Below are 21,707 nucleotides of genomic sequence, written 5' to 3'. Positions count from 1 at the left end.
ATAATTTGAAAAATACTGGGCCGTTTTCCATGTTTTTTAACTTTTCGTAAAGCTAAAACTTCAAGGGACATGATCCCATTAAAATAATTAATCGAAAATAACCGGTTTACAAAATTATTGGGTGCAGTTGAAAAAATGCAAAGTGATGCAATACTTTTGCACGCGAGTGTAGATAAACACATTATTATAATCGAAAACACCCATGACTCAAGAACAAATATTTGTGTTCATCACCCAAGTAAATGCCCTTACCGGGATTCGAACCCGGGACCATCGGCTTCATAGGAAGTGTCACTACCCACTCGAATCATACTACTACCAAATCATAACTCGACTTTTTTCATACCAAATCGTAAAAATGATGGGCAAGGCCCATTTCAATTAAAAAACTTTAAAATGTCAATTTCAGTTTTTAACACTTTTCCATAAAAAAATAACGATTAAAAAAACCGCACCCGTGACGGAAATATGTAGTATGTCATAAAATCACAAATAATTTGTAGTGCGACTGCGAGGATATTACGGTTTGTTTTGCGGTTTTTGAAAGAAATTGATTTTTTGCTCCTGCTCCATAATTTTTTTCTAAAAGAAAATGTTAATACGACACTCTTAATGCCAAATTGTCCCATATTCAAATATTTGCTGGTCAAAACCAATTTCAATAAAGAAAAATTGAAGACATCAACTTTGGTTTATATGTCAATGATGAGAGCCGAATTTCGGCCGTCGAATTACCGAAAACTACAGTAAAACCCCCCGTACCAAGGTGACGTAGCTAGTTACCTGGCTTTCAATTATCCTAAATGTACGTGTAGAGTTAAAGATTTATTACATTTCATTGATACAAATTTAAACATTTAGCAATATTATAGTGTAAGACTAATTTGTCTAGCGACCTTAGTAGCAAGTTTATCCGTATGTAAATTGCATAAAACTTGTTAATGGTCATGTCTATATTCAACTGTACTTATAGTGATATCGATCTGTAGTGAATAGATATTCAGGCGCATTCGAATTTTAGTTATTTGATCTGTTTCCGATATGATACTGATCTGTCAATGTCAAAAGTGATGTTACTGGTTTTGGTTAAAGAAATGTCACTTTTGACACTCACAGATCAGTATCAGGACTTCCGGTTCGAGCGCCATATTGATAGTCACGCCTCGTGATTAATTCCTTTGTTTTTTAAAGTATAATATCGAGAGCCTTTTATACATTAAACTAATGTGGTAGTGTGCAATGAATAGAGAATTAATTTTGAAACGCATTTACTCACCATTTTGGAGTCAATGGCCGGTTGTCCACGTGCTACTTGTAAGGTCCAGCTATCGCTTTACAAGAGCTAAAAAAATCACCGTACAATGCCTTGTACTAACCATACCATTTTAGTTGTATTTAAAGCTCCTAATAAGAGTACCTTGATACTAGCGAAATAGTCCCACTGGACTGAAGCCATAATTTTAAAAGAATGAATTAATGAAGATCAGTATCATATCGGAAACAGATCGAATAACTAACATTCGAATACGCCTAAAATTTACTTTGTGAATGCTTGCAGTTTGAAATATGCATATAAATTCTGCAGGCATGCCCTTGTTTTTTGCTTTCAAACGTTTTGTTGATTGATTTTTTGTCCGCCTTTAGTGATATTATTAAAAAAAAAAAGTTTGGTAAAATAAATAAATAAATAGGTCATAATTAAAATTGTATTTTTTAAGGATGTGCAGTTATGGAAAACTAGTAAGTCATTGATAAATATCTAAGGCCGGGCCTTACGGGCGCTAAGAATAGTGCTAGTTCAGTGTCACTCGCGCATTCGAGCCAATCGTGCAGTCTAACGCAACTAGTTGCAAACTCATCAACCAATCGCGTTGTGGCGTTAGACACACGATTGGCTCGGATTCGTGTCCTTGACACCGCTGTATTCTCCCCATTCTTATTGCCCGTAAGGCCCGTCGATTCTTATATGTCAATGTTTACTACATAGGGCCAATAGGGGTGCTATGTGCTGGGAGTGAAGTAAATAGAGGGCATATTCAGGTAATAAAATACCTAAATGATTCCATATGCTTATGTTGCTTAAAATAACACTGCATTTTCCAGGAAGGAGGTTATGTAAATATTTAAGTCAGGTGTTTTTATTGGGCAAGTATTAAATGTATCATGGTGTAGGTACACAACCAGTCTCGATTACGCAAAGTAATCGCTATCGGCGCCTCCGTCCGTAGTTCTTTGGTAATGTTTCCTTCGCATAATTGATGCGCCTAATTTGTAGTTTTTACAATATTTAAATTCTTGCATAAATTACAATGAAGCTGCAGGAGGGCATTAAGGAAACTGCAGTATATCTGACTTCCACTACCAAAATGCTATTTAGGGTTAGATATCATTCAAAATGTGTGGCAATAACAAAATACATACCTACCGTCGTCCATCGTCCAAAGTAATATAGTTAAGTGGCCATTGGTAAAACTTTATTGCAATGAAATAATGTCCAGCGATCTTTAATTACCTTGTTCCAGTATTCAACATGATCTAGTTATGTTTAGCCAACAATAATGCAATCATTAAAGTGCGATACCGGAGAGACAAGTATGTACTTTATATTAAACTTGGACATAAAGGTCTCTATTATGCTAAGCTACAAGTAACTAATCTAATTTAACCTTAATGCTTTACTTCAATATTTTTTTAAATAGGTACTTAGAGAGGCATTTACCCTCTTTTTCGCTCCTTCCCTTTTTATTTTTCGCTCGAAATTGATTTGGCCATTTCAGCTAGCTTAAATTTGCAGAAGCTCTATTTGATTAAGCTCATTGGTACTATTCGACTTGAGAAAGTGATAGACGAGACGTGGCTAACATATTCCGAATAGCCATATACCCAATAACATCCACTTGCAGATAGTTAGGTGCTATTTTAGAATTCTGTACTTGAAAAGGAAAAAAACGGAACCCTTATAGGATCACTCTGTTTTCCGTCCGTCTGTCTGTTAAGACCCTTTATATCGGGAACGCGTGGAGGCACCGAGTTGAAATTAAAACCATATAGTAACCGGTTTTTTTTTATTACTAACTCCGCTTTCTGGCAAAAAATATCTGTATCGTCTATATAATCCTTGACTATAGGCAGGCAGATCTTCATTTCTTCATGGCAAGACTAATGAGGTTACTAATTAACCAGTTAACTACTCGTACATGCCATCATTTCTTCCCATAAAGTGAGACTTGGTTCAAACTCTCGTCGGTGTTATAAAAATATAGGTACGTGATAAGTGTTTATTTTTATACTCACACAAAAGGTTTCCCACCTAACCCGTAATCGACGGCGACGTTCTGTAGCAGCGAGGAGGGTTCTGCGGTTGTCAGGTCCAGGAGTTTGGTTACCGTACGAAGCAGCGTGCTTATCACCACCACCTTGGGTTTACACGTGCAGCGCGGCGCTTCGAGCGTGTCCACTATGCCACTATCCAGTATCCAGAGATTACCCTGCAACATTTAACTTCAATAATAGAAATTTGAAATTGATTAATATTGAACTTTATTGATTAATATTTCGTGTTTTTTTTATTTCCGTTAGTTTCAAGCGTGCATTCCTGCGTTTAAATTAAGTAACTTTCACAAAGACACCGGTATTCTAATTAGCTCCATTTCTGAGTTCATCGATATTTAATTTTTATCTGATAAAGCCCCTACAAGCGTGTCACTTGCCTCGTGTAGGGTCTGTTTACATATTGATTATTGTTAAGTACGAGTTAATAGGTTAATACATTTGCTACTAAACTTAAGTACTATCTCGGACAAGCGATGTTCGAAATGATATGTCAGTGTCACAATTTTCAATTGTTTGGTTGTAGTTAAATGTAAATACCCGTGTTTCAACAACGCTATATGCAACATTTAATAAATTATAATAAAAAAAAACCTTTTTTTAAATTAACTATTCCATTTAGTTTCCTTCAACGTACTTTCCCAATCACATACCCCGAAGTTAACGGAATTCAATAAAAACACGGTGTATATGTACTACTTACTATAAAGTAGTATTTATTTTTAAGTTTATGATTTTTATATGTACGTTAGTCGGTAAGTTATGTATCTATGAGCGTTTGTTGCCTGACAATAAATGGTATATGATTTTGATTTATATTAAGCTACAAAAAGTTTACCCAAATTGGAGAAAGAGGTCACCTACAACGGTCTTCCAGTCTAGTCGGTAGTGATCCTACCTACGAGCGAACGGCATTTGTTTATCATGAATTCATGAATATTTGTTCTCGAGTTATAGATGTTTTCTATATATATATAAGAGTATGTATTACGATATATCGTCATTTACCCATAACATCAACCTTATTGAGCTTACCGTGGGATTAAGTTGATTTGTTTCATTTTGTCTCATAATATCACTCAACGAATTCAACTCAGGGGGCCTAGCCAAGATGACAATCGTTCGCAGAGAAACGAAACGAAACGCTATTTGTCTCTATCGCACGAATATGGAAGAGTGATATATAGTGAGCCAATAGCGTTTCCTTTCGTTTTCTGTAAACGATTGCCATCTTGGCTAGGCCCCCTGCTTGGCAAAGTTCGGGAAGCTCTACTTACGTAATATAATCTCGTCAAGATACCACAGTTTCAAGACTAAGGAACTGTGTTTTAGTATTAGCATAGGTGTTAGCAAGTAACGGTATTTTATATTGACTAACCCCAGTCTTATATTTGTAACATTTTTAGGGTTCCGTAGCCAAATGGCAAAAAACGGAACCCTTATAGATTCGTCATGTCCGTCTGTCTGTCCGATTCTGTCACAGCCACTTTTTTCCGAAACTATAAGAGCTGTACTGTTCAAACTTAGTAAGTGGATGTATTCTATGAACCGCATTAAGATTTTCACACAAAAATAGAAAAAAAACAATAAATTTTGGGGGTTCCCCATACTTAGAACTGAAACTCAAAAAATCTTTTTTCATCAAACCCATACGTGTGGGGTATCTATGGATAGGTCTTCAAAAATAATATTGAGGTTTCTAATATCATTTTTTTCTAAAATGAATAGTTTGCGCGAGAGACACTTCTAAAGTGGTAAAATGTGTGTCCCCCCCCCGTAACTTCTAAAATAACAGAATGAAAAATCTAAAAAAAATATATGATATACATTGCCATATAAACTTCCACCGAAAATTGGTTTGAACTTTGAACGAGATCTAGTAAGTAGTTTTTTTTTAATACGTCATGAAATTAAAAAAAAATTTTTTTTTTCAACATACCCATACATGCGGTGTATCTATGGATAGGTCTTCAAAAATGATATTTAGGTTCCTAATATAATTTTTTTCTAAAGTGAATAGTTTGCGCGAGAGACACTACCAAAGTGGTAAAATGTGTGTCCAAAGTGGTAAAATGTTGAACGAGATCTAGTAGTTTAAGTAGTTTTTTTTAATACGTCATAAAGGAACCCTTCATGGGCGAGTCCGACTCGCACTTGGCCGCTTTTTGTATGTATAAATTAAATTAATATTCTAATGCCTGATTAAACCAGTTTATAATAAGGCTAGATTTTGCGTTTATATCGACAGATTCTGACAGGGCAATCATAATAAACTTCTCCAACAGTAACCATATTTCAAACTGGGCGAGTAAATAAAAAAAATGGCTTTTATAACTGCCTTTCAAAATAAATTGGAAATTATGTATTTATTGTATTGCACCTCAGTCGAAAATGACTGTTCGTATAACATCGGAAAAATTGCGCTTATTTGTTTTTTTGTCCTTACTAATAAAAGTCGAGTCCTACCCAAGGTGTAAAAAGGGTAAGTATAATTTTACACATAAATAAAATAGCTAATAAAGTTTACAGGTGTGTGATGTCAAGGTTAAAATAAACTTATAGTATGATGGTATATAGGTCAGTCTTACAATATAGTCCAGATGGAAGTCGACGGCGTTCTGTATGCTGCGGCAGTCAGCTAGGGTGTGTGCTGGTAGGCTTGGAAAAGGCTCCAGTGCTGGACCCTGGCGCCCAGAAACCAACAGCCATACTGTGGCTAGCACGCCACGCTTCATTCTGTCAGGAAAGTGGGTAAGTTCAATTCTTATTTCTGAATCGTTGGTGCCTAAGCGTTAGCGCAATACGATTCAATTGAAGGTTGCTTGTTTCGAATCCCGGCTCATGCCTATCAATGAGTTTCTTGTAACTTATGCTCGACAAATCGTTTGATATTTATCTGTCACTTTTCGGTGAAGTAAAACATTGTAAGGAAACCGGACTAATACCAAATTATACTGGGTTACAGGGTCGGATGGCGTCGCTTCTGTAAACCTGCGCCAATTCTTGAGGTTAGTTTGTTAAAGTGGATTTAGGTATCCAGCTCAGGAGCCAACTTTTTGGATGCAACTCTCTACATTGGTACGAACCAGCAATCAAACCCACGAACTCCTGATTGTTGATATACTTGAACATTACTCCCAATTACATACTGCTAAAAACTAGCATTACAAGCGATTGTACTGAAATACATTTTTGTTCCATTAGTTGTTCTTATTAATTGTCTTACTTTATTTTTTTTATATGAATCTTTAATAATAGTCAATGTCGGATTGTCGGTCTGTCTAGTAATAGCAATTCTTGGGATTTACCTAAGCTAAAAAATCAGGCAGTTAAGCGCACTGCCTGCAGCCATGTCTGCACTTGAATTTACAACTTTGTAGGTACAACTGGTTTTATGCATTATTGCGTAAGGCTGGTTTTTATGGATCCTTTCAAGATTATAAATTAAATAATACTGTTCTAGTAAATACTAGTTGAACTAATAGTAAAACCAAATGTCACTAGAGAGAAAGGTAACTCCGCGAGGTGAATGTATAGGGCATACCATACTGAACAAGTTTTACTATTGGATCAATCGACTCTGAAATCGTAATAAAATGCCTACCGCTTTTTTGTGCCGTAATATTATAGTTGTTATGTATGACCTATATAATCACGTCGCAGAGAATCTTTGAACATTGAAAAAAAAACAGCCTGTAATATTTACCGGAGCGAAGGTGTCCGTTTGAGCTTGAGCAAAAATGCGTTCGTATGTGCGGATGTTCTCCTATGACTGTTATTTATTTATTTAATGTTTATTGCACAATACATGAAGGTACAAAAAGCGGACTTAATGCCTTAAGGCATTTTCTACCAGTCAACTAATTGCATTTCTTAAACGATTTTCGTGAAATTTTGTAAGCAGGTTCGGGTAGTTAGATATAATTTTTCTGTCTTTGCGTTTTTTGTAAAATATTTAAATGGCGGAAATTGGCCTAAAGAACTTAAACGCTGACGGATGGATCAATGACGCTTAAGACTAAAGATTGTGATTTCGCTGTGATGAAGATTCGACGATTTAAAAAAAAAAGGTTACCGCGTTGTCTACAGCTCACAGAGCCAGTAGTGTAAAGTTTCTTTCAACAGCTCACTTTAAGCTAAAAATATTTTTGCGGAACCTACGCGCTAGGGTTTCTACGAGTGACTTAGGTGATATGGCGCCAGCTTTTGAACGCTGAAGATGCAGTTTATATTTTTTACCCTAGGCACTGAAGGCCTTGTTCACTTTTTTTCGTGTAATTATAACATTTACTTCAGTTTAATATTTCTTACGGAACCTTTGTTGATAAGTCTAGTTTCATATAATCACGTTTCAGCATTATACAGCAGGTATGTAGCTATAATGATTTACGACCTGCCAATCTAGACTAGACTACATTTCAAATTTAGTTGTCTATTCAATTAGAGACTTAAATAATTACAACAATTATTATTTTTTTACACATGAAATGTACTGTATGTTAAAATATATGTGGATGTTTTTTTAACACAATTATAAGATAAAGTAGCTTTAGGTAATCTTATTGTTGGTATATACGAGTATATAAAACGAATGCTGATGAAACATTGTTGTCCGACTGCTATTCGTTAATATAGCTATCGGACTATTTGTTATTATTTGATTAATACATCAAACCGTGTTGATTTTTTCACGTATTCCGTGTACTTATCGAACAAACTAGGGCCCTTATTCGACATGCTAAAATTGACGTTTCGTGTTGATTTCCATTTGATGTGAGAAATATTGTGACTTGTCGAATTGCTATTATCACCACCTGTCAGTGAACAATATCCACACTAGAGGCGGGGCGTTGTACCGGAATAGTTTTTGGAACAGGTTATTTGTAATAGACTACTTTTAGCTTGTCGAGTATTTAAAAGTACGGACTTTGATTTCTGAAATAAAACAAATATGAAACTTTTATCACCTCGTACCTCCATTCTTACCGTTACTTTAGGTAAAATAAAATTTTGTTAACAGATGGACGTCTGGGTGTCTGTTGTATCTAAAAATAATGTAATAATATATAACAAAAATATGACAATAGATTCATAGCCTTCACTCAAAACGTCACCATATTTCCGACCCTTACCGAAATAATAAGTCGATATTTGTATAAATAATCCTTATTTGTAAGACGCCTAAGCACGGCAAATACGTAAACTGCCTATTGGGGGTCATACTCGTAAAACTGGTATTTTAGACGTCCTTTTGGTACGAGTAACAGAGACGTACTTTTGGTACGCAGTCCCAGCTCTAGTCAGGATTCTAGTTGTCAAATATAAGCGTGTCGAATACGTATTAGTTAACTGTCAAATGAAATTAGATCAACGGTAGACTTTTTTGTCGATGGGTATGGCTGCCATGTTTGGATTTATGACATTTAAAAGGGGATCCTAAGGCAGAGAGCAGTTTTTTCTGTACGATTTTGATTCTTCTACTGGACGCAAGATGGAGTTAGCTGCCAAATTCTGATCAGGCTGACGCAACTAGGAAGAAAAAAGTTTTGTATGGAATTTGTTTCGCAAATCATTGCCAACGAAGATTAAGAAAATGTCAGTGCTATTTATTCTGTCAAGTTTACATCAAGTCTACTGTCAGCCTAATTGCTTTGTTTGTTTTGAAGGCTTCAATGTTTTGTTCGGGTATTTCGTGTAATTTCTTTATTATTTAGTGAAAAAATCGAAAATAGTCAACCGTGATCACAGTAAAGAGCGAGTTTGTTACAATGCCAGCGAGAAAACGGTTTACTAAGTGTGAAATATGTGGCAAGCGAGCCACTCGAGAAAATCACGAAAAAAGGGATTTTATGGCGAAATTTCCCTTGCATGAAGACTGGTAAGTATTGCTTTAGATACTTTTGACCTTATTTTGGGTCAGCAGGCTATAAACACATCGAAAATTAGATATTTTACATTATTTTTCGTTGTGAACTAGGGATGTACTATAACTATCGATAACTGTAGTTTTATTTGTATATCAGTGTAAATAATTAAATTAAATATGTGAAATTTCCTTAGAACTAGCATGCAATATGACCATAATTAATTCGTCGAAGATTAATAATGCATAAATTATCTATTACTTATGCATTAATGGTCATTAGTTAACATATTTTTTTATCTAGGGATTATTTAATATATTAACCTAAAATGTAAGAAAATTAATCTCTGTTTTTATGATAAATAAAGAAATATTATAGGACATTATTACACAAACTGACTTAGTACTAAAGTATGAATGGCATGTGTTGTGGGTACTTACAACAATATATATATATATACCCACAACACATGCCATTCATACTTTAGTACTAAGTCAGTTTGTGTAATAATGTATATATATATGTACATAGACCTAATTTATAAGTATTTATAAATACATAGAAAATACCCATGTCTCAGGAACAAATATTCATGCTCATCACACTAATAAATGCCCGTTCCAGGATTTGAACCTGGGACCATCAGCTGCATAGGCAGGGTCGCTGCCAACAAGGCCAGACCCGTTCTCATGATTAACAGACATATAAATACATAAAAAGTTAAAGCATTGATAAAGGGTTGTTGATAACTGGATGCCGAAAAACATGATTTATAGATGCATATTAGCGCGAAATAATCAGTTGATCATCTCATTAGCAAACACATGGAATATAAACTGTAGATAAAGTCATGTTTTTCCAAGGCTGTATGTTTTCAGATGCAGGCAGTGGGCCAAATTTGTTGGGAACGAAGACCTGATACATCTTCCCATAGAAAAGTTACATTTATTCAAACATGTATGTGCACATCATTATGAAAATCAAGCATTTAATAAAATAAAAAAACACGACTTAAAAACTATTAAAATAATTCGAGTCCACATTAAGCCCGACCAGATAGTAGTCCAATTAAGAACTATCCACTATATAACATACAACTTAAATGTGAACTCGATGCTAACCTGATTTCGAGTACAAAATTTGTAGACAGGAGCCTATGTTTCAACCCTCCCCATTTTATCGATATCGATAAGAATCGTAAGCGTGTAGCGTACTACACTATTTAAATCGCTTATGTTGGTACTATGGTTCTTTGACAGTTCTTTGTCGTACATTTTGGTAATGATTTGCGAAACAAACTGATTCCACTCGCTAGTATGGAAATCCCGTCTCTTAAAACGTAGTGATTATAATGCTCTTTGACAATGACATGCAGTTGCGTCGATGTAGATCTATCATAAAAACGTACATGTGACGCATGTGACAATTGTCCAGGATGAAAAAATATCTTGACAATTAACATAAAGCAATACAATACCACAAAATGTCAACAAGAAAACAGATTTATTATAAAAATACAAATTATATACAAAGCTTCATTTTAAAACCAATGGTCGTGGGTTCTAACCCCGGCTCTTAACAATGTGCATCTTGTAACATGTACCGATTGCTTTTCAGTAAAGTAAAATATATTCTCATGAGGAAGATGGAGTATCCCCAATAAGGTATATTTTCCCCTCTGGGTTAGAAGGTCAGATAGTAGTCATACAGGGAGATATAGTTCAGAATGCGGAAAAACAAGCATTTATTGTGTTGTTAGGCTAGTTTTTTTTTTTCAAAATTTGAAAACGAACGCAACAGCATGCTCAAAGCCCCCTGTGAGTCAGAATCTGTTAAATTTAGGCTTAAGACGAAACAGGAGCTGAGCCCGTACACAAATTTGAGATTTTTAGGTAAAAGGTAAAAAATATCGCCGTCGCGCTGACGAGTGTGGCACCCCGTACCTAGCTAGAGACTATCCCTTGTGTGTGTACCAACAAACCATATTTTAGACAAATATGATACGTCTTCTTCTTCTTTGTCGTTGTACTCTTTGCAGAGCGTCGTGGTCAACTGCTGATATCAGGCGCAGATGTTGCTTGCCGTACGATTTCTCGCAATTTTTCGCGGTTGGGGGCCATTCTGGCAAATGCGTTCAGGGGACTCTTCATGGCAGATTTGATTTGGTCAGTCCATCGCATAGGTGGCCTTTTGCGCGGTCTTTTTTCCGTTTGCTCTACCCTGCACCACTAGACGCTCTATGGAGTCGTTGTTCCTCCTCGAGACGTGACCGAAAAAACTGAGTATGAGGGTCTTTACGAGAGTCGGAAGGCGCTGCTTGATACGGAGTTCTTTAAGGATGGAGACATTAGTCCGAAACTCGGTCCAGGATATCCCCAGCATTTTCCTCCAGCACCATATTTCTAGGGCGTCTATCGTCTTCTCCTCTGTCTTTCGGATAGTCCAGGTCTCCGCAGCGTATAAGAATATAGGAAAAACGAGGGCCCGTACAAGCCGAACCTTCGTGGTGTTTGTGACGTTTCGGTGATAGGCTACGCTATACGTAAAAACTAGCCAAGACAAATCCTTTATAATTTCAGGATTTTCTACACAGCACAGAACATGGCACCCATATAGATCTCAATTCCGTTGTCGGCGAGTCAACAACGACACATATTCTTAATATTGAACTTAATTGGCTCTTATTTCACATTTATGTTTTAAATTAATTATAGGCATAGACATACCATATCCTATTGTAAGTACAAAGTTTCAGAGCAATCTAGCTAGCCGATTTAAAATGAGAGCGAAACTACATTTGTATGGAGAACCGAATTTGCTGCGGACGCACAATGTAGCATAATCGGATTAGGACCAACCTCGAAATCTCTGTAACAGTCATGAAATTTATTATGTATATAAATTAACGGCCCCTTTTTCATGCCCAAACCATTTAACATTTGGGGACCTCGAGGAATCCGAGCCATCTTGGAAAATGTGTACCATCAACACAACAGTCAACATTAAAACTTATTAAATTCTACACAAAAAAGTCCTCGATATCTTTGCGGAACAATACATCTTGTTATAGAGAATACTTGCTGAATCTAAGTTTAACGCTTATACACTTCCAGGGGACATTCTCTTAAAAGGAAACTCGGAGGAATATGAATTCTATTTTTAACTATACATTTGTACGTGGTCTACCCCAATATTAACATTTTACTCTACTGCGACTAAACCAGAAAGAAGGGTTATGGGTGTAAGTACTGATGTTTCAGTACACCCAGTAGCTAGGTATTAGGATACTGGACGGATTTTTTAAAATGACATATCGTTAGATTCCTCTTGCCATTCACAATCTACTTTTACTTGTTCTATTAAAGAAAAATCAATACAGCCGCCTTGAGAGGACTCCGAATATTAAATCATATTTTTTCTTCTAGCGCCTAAACTATTGAGCGGAGTACAGTAAAACAGACATCAGTAGATCCACAGTTAGTATACAAGTGCTATGCAATACAAAGTTACTAAAATTAACGGAAGAAAAAAGTTTAGGGCTAAATAATACGTCATTTAAAAAATCCGTCCAGTATCCTAAGCTACAGGCTGTCCTGAATCCTCAGTACTTATACCCATAACCCTACTTTCTGGTTAAGTTGCAGTCAAGTAAAATATTGATATTGGGGTAGATTATGTACAAATGTATAGTTAAAAGTGGAATTTTTATTCTTCCAAGTTTCCTATTAAGAGAATATCCCATGAAAGGGTATAAGGGCTAAATCTGGGTTTAGCAAGTATTTTTTAAAGCAAGATCATTTTTTTTTCGCAAAGATGTCTAAAACTATTTTATGTAGAATTTTATAAGCTTGAATGTTGCCTTACACGATTATTGAATAAAGAACGTAGATTTAGAGTAAAACGCGAATTTCTCCTGGATGGTCCACATTTTCCAAGATGGCTGCGGTTCCTCGAGGTCCCCAAATGTCAAATGGTGTGGGCATGAAAAAGGGGCCTTTAACGTATATACATACCAAATTTCATGACTGTTCAGACATTTCGAGTTTGGTCCTAATCCGACTATGCTAATGCCAATATGTACGTAAACTGTAACTGTACTGCGGACTCAACCTTCACGTTATAATTTTTTAAGTATTAACGTTGACATAGTAACGAAAATAATAAACACGTCAATTGAAGTAAACAATAGGTATTATTATAACTATTCAAGAAAATTTTGCAAAATAGGTACATTAATGATTAATATGTAAAACACCATTAATTATTGAATTAAAATTATGATTTTGTGTTAAAAAATATGAGACCAATGATACAGCCCGATTACACGGGCTACATATTAAAGATGATTATCATGGAAACAGTAAATATACACAGGTGAACAAAGTTATAGTAAAATAGGTGCATAATTTCAGAGCTTGCCTGGCCCACCTGTACCACCTACCATGACCACGGCCGTCTCCTACTATTATTTTTTTCTAATACCTATGGCCTTACTAGCGAACAGTATTCCATATTCTTGATCCAGAATTTAAACCCTCAACTACATATTTGTGGCACTTGGGGTTGAATTTGAAACTCTAGGGCACTAGCGTGGCTCAATGAGAGCGCCTTATATAGGCTTCTGGTGACCAGAGGATCAGCATTGTTAACCAGCGCGGAAATGCACCCAGCCTTCTGAGCACCCTACCGAGCGACCAGAATATAGGGCAAATATTTTATGTATACGTTTTTGACTTAAGTGTTTTTATCATGTTTTATATTTAACTATATATAACTTATAACTTACAGATGTCGAACTACCAGCAAAGTTTTTGAAGAGGTGTAGTTTTTATATTTCCTGGTACCAAACTGATACAGGAAATTGGAACATCAGTAAATAATCTACACCGAAGACAATGAAATATAGTCACATAATACTTTAATGCTTTATTTTATTAAAGAAATCGGTAAAAAAATGTGTTAACTGAAAAAGATAAATTTTATTTTATTTGTAGTTGAATAACAAAATATGTATTTAATCTCCTTTTAACATAGGAATTCTCTTTGTGTAGGTACATATAAATAATAGGTACTTAGGTCTTGGTAAGTAATATAGACAGTACAGTAGGTCTTATCTTAATAATTTGAGATCTCATACATGCGTTCCGATATATCTGATGGCGACTGTACATACAATGGGGTCGCGTATACGAGTACAAAGAGCATTAAAATAGTTGTTGATAGACCAAGTGAGCGAGCTACTATGGTACCTATCTTTATATCAATTTTATGCATTATGTAATAGCGCAATACAGAATTTTTTTTTTGGCAAATGTAGTATTATTTTTATAGTAATAAAGGTTATTCATGAACCATCTCGTAATTTAAAAAAAAACGGACTTTATCTCTAAATCATATGCCTTATATTTACAGATGTGTTAGGTTACAACTTGGTTCGTGAACGTGGTTTAGAAACAACTTGAGACTGGGTGCGGAGTAAATTGCAACAATTTTTTTTAGAATTTTGAGCGTTTATAGGAGAATATGTGGAGCGAGCATTATTCGACGTGTAGGTGTGGGTTCAACAAAAAGATCGCATGTCAATAGTTCCTTATTGTCGTTAAAATTCAATTAATAATCGCCTTTATCGACCATCAACTGTGTGGTCACTTTTTAATTGATTGACGTTGTCAGGTACAGTTTCACTACTCGCCGCCGCATTGTTCATAGCGCATTACTTATCCTATCGAATACAAGATGTCGCTGATTCCTGTAAACTTATGTTTAAAAAAAAAAGACGCTTTACTCTATGCCATATATTGTAGGAAAGGAAGGGTATTCCCTGTCGTACGTCAAAAAATCCAAGATGGTGCCCAAGCCCATGGACAAAAAAGTCTAGCAATAAAATCAACACTTGTCAAAATTTGACATTAGCAATCCACAGTCAGGTGACAATCAAATCAAACCGAACCACTTCGAGTTCAGAGCCATTTCAAACTATATAGTAGTAATAAACAAAGTTGATTTTTGTTTGATTATTTTTTCTATGAATGAGTTTTGATTGTTCCAAATGATAATATCCACAGTTGATAGAATCAACACTTGATACAATCAACATGCGATAGAATCAAGTGTTGATTTGATGTGGACGCGAAATTTGACAGTTGTGCATCTCGAATAAGGCCCTAGATCACTTACCTAGGAGTCATTACATATACGTCGTCGTTAAACGACACAGCTTTTGTTGCAATCACATTTTCTTTAATATACTGTCCACTTCCGGTGAAAAGGTTCAACGCGTGGTCACATTCTACATGCATATGCCCACCGTACCATGCCACATTATTAGGATGCGCAAGAGCATAACAAAAAAATGGTAAATTTATCAGTAATTTAAACATTGTGTTCGCTTTTAAGACAATGATGGTACTGTAATTGGAAGTAAAATTTGGCGTGACAGTTAATTCTAAAAATGAACACTAAGCGTGAACATACTTAGAACGATGGCACTGCATAAAGATTACACATACCTACAAGGTATTATACTGCTTGCTTAAAGGTCGAATTAATCATAAGTTAATTAGTTATTAGTTTGATTATAAGTTGATTACTGTTTCAGTAAACTGCCTTAAAAGTGATCAAAAATAGTCGGTCTTTGACTGATTTGTTTGTTCGTTCGTATAATTGTGACGTTATTTATTGAAACGGACCTTATTGTCGTTAAGTAAAATAAATGTGCCTTTAAAAAACACGGCTAAATATAAACTTCAGTAATATTTCTTGAGGGTACTAAAAATATCGTTATTTATGGAAAGGGGAGTTACTTATCCGAATAGAAATTGTACAACAAATCTATTTAAAACCAAAATGTTAATTGCTTATCGTAAAAAGCGATGGTGGCTTAGCGGTAAGAGCGCGCGACTTGCAATCCGGAGGTCGCGGGTTCAAACCCCAGCTCATACCAATGAGTTTTTCTTAACTTATGTACGAAATGTCATTTGGTATTTATCAGTCGCTTTTCAGTAAAGGAAAACATCGTGAGGAAACCGGACTAATCCCAATAAGGCCTAGTTTACCCTCTGGGTTGGAAGGTCAGATGGCAGTCGCTTTCGTAAAAAACTAGTGCCTATACCAATTCTCGGGATTAGTTGCAAAGCGGACCCCAGGTTCCCATGAGCCGTGGCCAAATGCCGGGACAACGCGAGGAGGAGGAAGAGTTAATTGCTTATCGTAAAGAGAGAAAACGTACTTAGATTGTACAGTGCTCTAGAACATAAACCTATAATTCTCTCCACACTTTTTAGAAAAACAACGACCCACTTTCAGAGCAAGAGAAATGAAAAGTATTTTGCATTGTGGCTTCTTTTATTTTAGTTTAATTGACATTGCTCTTTAAATAGTTAAAGTACGCAAGGCAATTTTGCAATCAGAGTACGAGTAACATTATACCTATGCAACTTGGTAAGTAAATCAGTGCACGAAATAAAGGATCAGAATACCGTTTCGGTCTGATTGTTTCAGGAACACGAGCTCTTCCGACATCGGGGCTCGGCTCACATTTCCTCTCGGTGGGTCCCACCATTCATTATAACATTGAGGACAAAAACCGATCATTGTGAACGGCTGGGAATGGCATCTGACTATTCACAATGTGGCATATTTACTACGGGAAAACCAGTATAAGTGTGATCCAACAAACTAAAATAACTACTTATAGAAGTCTGATTAGAGCTCAAAAATACCCCAACCTCACAGGAATTGTGCCACGAATGACTAATATACTTACCGACATTGTCGAGCAAGAGGTTTGACATACTCTAAGAACAAATTAATTACTTTCCATGTTACACACTGTTTTAACTATAAATGAAATAAATGTCATATATATATACAGTGTCCAGCCCTTTGCACGGGTGGCCTAGTAATGTTTTCCTTTGTATACAGCGTGTAGTTTTGATACGACCGCATAACCAAAAGGCTTTAATGAACACACTTTCATAGGTTTTATAAAACAGAAGACTTATACTTTTCCATATAAAATAATTCAGAAAGCAATGTATCACTACTTTGTTTAAACTCAAAACGTCGTATTAATGACGCGATTTCACAACTTTATTGTGACAAGTATGACGATGTACGAAATACATTGCCGCTCGAAAAAAAAACAACAATTAAATATGTGGTTAAGATAAAATTAAAATTTTCATTCAGAATCATATCATACCGCTAAAAGCTACGTCTCTAATTTAATATAAATAAAATAAATAAATAAATATTATATGGACATTCTTACACGAATTGACTAAGTCCCACGGTAAGCTCAAGACGGCTTGTGTTGTAGGTACTCAGGCAAAGATATATATAATATACAAATACTTAAATATATCCATGACTCAGGAACCAAATTCTGTGCTCATCACACAAATATATGCCCTTACCGGGATTAGAACCCAGGACCATCGCACAGATACCGCGAACACCAGCCCGGTGTAGCCAACGTGCCTATCGTTCACGCTCCGTGGCGAACGAAACGCAACTGTCACAGTTGCACTAATATGGAAGAGTGATAGAGAAACATGACTACGCTACGTAACGCTACGAAGCGTTAACGATTGTAATGTTGGCTACACGCCCGGGCGCGGGGTATATTTATGGAGAAGGGGAATATTCAGTGATAACTGTCAGTCAGATATGAACCGCTTTTTCGAAGTTTAAAATGTTCCGAGAGAGGTAAAGTTAAGGAATGAGCTAATAATTCATTCACAATGGTTTGCGAATTATACCTTAGATAGCTGATCGAGTGGCCTAGCGCCTGGGTAAATTATGGTGTCGCTGTGAACTAGGCAAGTATAATGCAAAAAGTTGTGTTTACGTAGTTACTTAATGAGTAAACCTACTCTCAATATGGCAGCTACCGTGGGATATGTTTGATGCACTGATTAATTGCGTTTTATTAAAGGGATTATTTATTACTCAATGACATTGTTATTGATGGGTGCAGGGATCGTAAAAATATTCGGTTAAGGATTGCAGACCATGTCTTGAATTTACCCATGTTTGGATGAATGGGTAGAATATGTGTTTAAATATTTACGAATTAACCAAAGACGAATTAATTACACGACTTAAATGGAAGCATCCTGTTATGTAAAAAAATAATTATCGATCTCCGAATTTGCATGAATAGTTAACATTCATTCGATTACAGAGCACCTTATTGGAATTCAGCCGATTAAGAATGCACTTGTGACTGACCTATGCACTGAACATGTGTGTGGCAGGCGTATTCTCCTTCCTCGAGTTGTCCCGGCATTTTGCCATGGCTCATGGGAGCCTGGGGTCCACTTGACAACTAATCCCCAGAATTGGCGTAGGCACTAGTTTTTACGAAAGCGACTGCCATCTGACCTTCCAACCCAGAGGGTAAACTAGGCCTTATTGGGATTAGTCCGGTTTCCTCACGATGTTTTCCTTCACCGAAAAGCGACTCGTAAATATCAAATGACATTTCGTTCATAAGTTCCGAAAAACTCATTGGTACAAGCCGGTTTTGAACCCGCGACATCCGCATTGAAAGTCGCACGCTCTTACCGCTAGGCCACCAGCGGTCTGTAGGTCACAGCAAAGAGCATATAATCACTACGTTTGGTCACAGTATCAAAATTGACGTTTTTGGTTGAAGAAATGCCACTTTTGGCACTGACAGATTAGATCAATATCTAATTATTAACCTATTATTAAAACCAGAATTCGCCTGTGAGTCTAACTAATTACATAATTATTGTAGAGAATCGCCTTCAAATTGTCAAGTTCAAAAGCTCTAGTGGAATGGAGGCGATTACATACCCACTGTAACTGACCTACGCATGATTGTCTAATTAACTCTCTATGCCTAAAAACATGCCGAAAAGGCGCCCTTGTTAAAATCAAAAGCCGACCTTGAGACAGAAGTTCCGGACTGACTCGTGAGGTATCTAAGTATTGGGGCCACGCACCTTGATAATAAGGCGTCGTTTGGCGTAATAATCGAGTCACGGTTGTTGTTGGTGCCACGCCTCCGGGATCGACCACTTTTACTTTTAAGAGGGGCGAGTGTTCTGTAGCGTAGTGTTTTGTTCTTCCAGTAGAGTTTGTCTTTGCCGTGGTACGTAACGTACGCCCGCTGTGAGTGCTCGGTTTCGCGCGATAATCGATATTGGATCAATCTGACCGGAGTCCGTTGCCGCGTGCTCGTCAATTACAGGTAGGCAATTTATGTGATTAGTTGATAACTTATTTAAATTGAGGCCAAAACTGGTACCTCGCTATTAATTAGTATTAAAGTACAGTCTGGGTTTATTTCCAGATTTTAACAATGAAATAGGTTAACCGGTTAATTTAGTTTGAGTATATAAATTAGGTGCATCTACTAATATGGAATATAAATTAATCGATATTAATTATATATACGTATACTAGACAGGCAAGGGCGTCTCAATAGATAATAAACAATGGTGTCAGTTTGTAGATCAAAGACTTATTTACAGATTTTCACAGAATATAACAACTTTTCACCTTACATATAGGTTATAGTCGGGCTTTGTAAAATTTCATACAAAAGTGTCAACAAGTTTTGAATAACTTGTTGAAACAGCGGCCAATATATTTGTGTATATATCCTCAAGTCCCACTTTGTCGCATGCTATAAGGATGCTTTGACAGATTATATGTATAAAGACACAAACTAATCTCATCCTTATGGTTAGCCACAAAGTGACCTTTGACTAGACTTCGACACATTTTGTGTTTATTTGCTCTTTAATTGGCGATTTCAAAATAAAATAATCCTCTATTTAAAATTCTCATTAGAATGCCTACTTTCATTTTTAAGATTAGAGGATCTTTAGGAAGTTACTAGGATAACCCTAAGATTAAGGACTTATTAGAGCCATTTTCAAGTACATAATAGGTACTAATCGTGTTAATTACCATTAGGATACAATTTTATTACAAACATTCCTTATTCCTTAACAAACACCTGAAAATTATAGGAACCTAAACCCATAAAGCCGAAATGTTAATTCATTGTTAGTTCATCTCTATCGTTATTATACCTACTTATCTAATACAAGAGCGGTAATTCATTTTATGGGTACTGTGATAGCATAACATACTTTGATTACCTACTTAGTTTCAATGCCTTTACTTCTGCTAGGTACAGTAAGCTGCAGAGGTAACAGACACCCCTACTATCATGTTACTATTGAGGGGGTTCAGTTATTTCTGTAGCTTTCTGTACTTGCCAGGACTTACGGTCTAATTCGAAGAATGATTAAGACACGTTTAAGATCTTGGAAAGATCTTCAAAAAGATCTTCAAAATTGACATTTATTTCGATTCCGCTGTGATCCCAATAAGATCTATCTACGACATTTCTAACGTCAAAGTGACATTGGTTGCCCGAATCGAGCTGATTCTGTCAATTATACGACATACAAACGATATCTAAATGAGAACTTATCTTAACCAGAACTTATCGTTATCGTATTTCATTTTTCGAATCGGGCCGTTATTTGCTATTAGGCTTCATTGCTCGAAGCCTGAACACAACAAATTGCTGTTTTTCTAATAGTTGGCCACTATACACGGTGTTTCACAAGGAACCCAAAAGTTTCTAATAGTGTATCCCTAATCATATTTAAATATTAAAATGTCCTATAAACTTTTCTGGGATTCGCCTAGTTTCAGAGTTAACGGCAATTGCAAAAAAAATGTTGATTGTTACTTAGTGCTAAATCCATTTTTGATGATAATGTTGCTACTATGGGACGTAGCCTTAATATCCTCACTCATAGATGAAAAAAGTGATGATCTAAAAATATCAAAGAAAAATAATTTTTTGGCGGAATTTTTCTAAACTCATATAAAATGTTGTCCTTCTTTTAGCCTCAAAAATATGGGGTTATAATCTTTCGGGTTCCTACATGATACACCCTAATAATCCTTATTCATTATTTTTATTTGTATAACTAAGAAAACCTTATTGTGGTTAGTATGACATGTTTTTTTATCATAGAAAATTAACCTTAACATAAGTTATCAGTGCATGAACATATCGACGAAAAGGTCTTAGACTTGGTTTACCTTTATAAATCCATTGTTTTTGTTATAATCCAAACACGAAATTGCCTTCAGTTCTGACAGGCTTTGTTAGTAAACATTAAATTATTGTTAATTGGAGAATACTGATCGCGCCATCGTAAACAATAGTGCATTGTCTGATGGCTTTACTCGCTACAAGTTTACTAATATGCGTCCACAATACTCGTACATCACAGAGAGGAAGTTACTAAAGAATATACAGAGGAGCTGCATTCACACTTTTTTTTTTTCATTTGACAACGTATTTCGCTGAAAGGTACTTGTACCAAGCTTGTACCTATCTTGGATCGAGAGAGATGCACTGCAAGTGATGTCAAATCAATTACAAATTTTTAAACTTCAGCTTGTATCTTGATAAAACTGATAAAGAATTAAATGAATCTGTGAAGAATT

General features: G+C 35.9%; 2 protein-coding genes across 3 annotated transcripts in view; one reads left to right on the top strand and one right to left on the bottom strand.

Moving 5' to 3' along the window:
• The window catches only part of LOC133522178 (uncharacterized), a 30,081-nt gene extending 12,333 nt beyond the window's left edge, over window positions 1-17,748 (bottom strand). The window contains exons 1-3 of one of the 2 annotated variants that reach the window (XM_061857409.1): window positions 17,612-17,748; window positions 5,919-6,066; window positions 3,295-3,488 (exon numbers count right to left, since the gene is read on the bottom strand). In XM_061857409.1, the coding sequence (XP_061713393.1) occupies window positions 3,295-3,488; window positions 5,919-6,065 (341 nt within the window). In that variant the 5' untranslated portion in view covers window position 6,066; window positions 17,612-17,748. Of the gene's footprint in view, window positions 1-3,294; window positions 3,489-5,918; window positions 6,067-15,371; window positions 15,719-17,611 lie in introns of those variants that run through there. The other variant, XM_061857408.1, reaches the window with a different exon arrangement.
• Window positions 17,749-19,262: 1,514 nt separating this feature from the next.
• Window positions 19,263-21,707, top strand: part of LOC133522175 (protein yellow-like) — a 54,036-nt gene continuing 51,591 nt past the window's right edge. Inside the window, exon 1 of the mRNA XM_061857405.1 lies at window positions 19,263-19,416. The gene's annotated coding sequence lies outside the window, so the exon portion shown is untranslated. The remainder of the gene's footprint in view (window positions 19,417-21,707) is intronic.

The sequence above is a fragment of the Cydia pomonella genome, chromosome 10 (genome assembly GCF_033807575.1).
Source record: "Cydia pomonella isolate Wapato2018A chromosome 10, ilCydPomo1, whole genome shotgun sequence".
NCBI classification, from domain to species: domain Eukaryota; kingdom Metazoa; phylum Arthropoda; class Insecta; order Lepidoptera; family Tortricidae; genus Cydia; species Cydia pomonella.
This window is presented reverse-complemented; position numbering and strand designations above follow the sequence as displayed.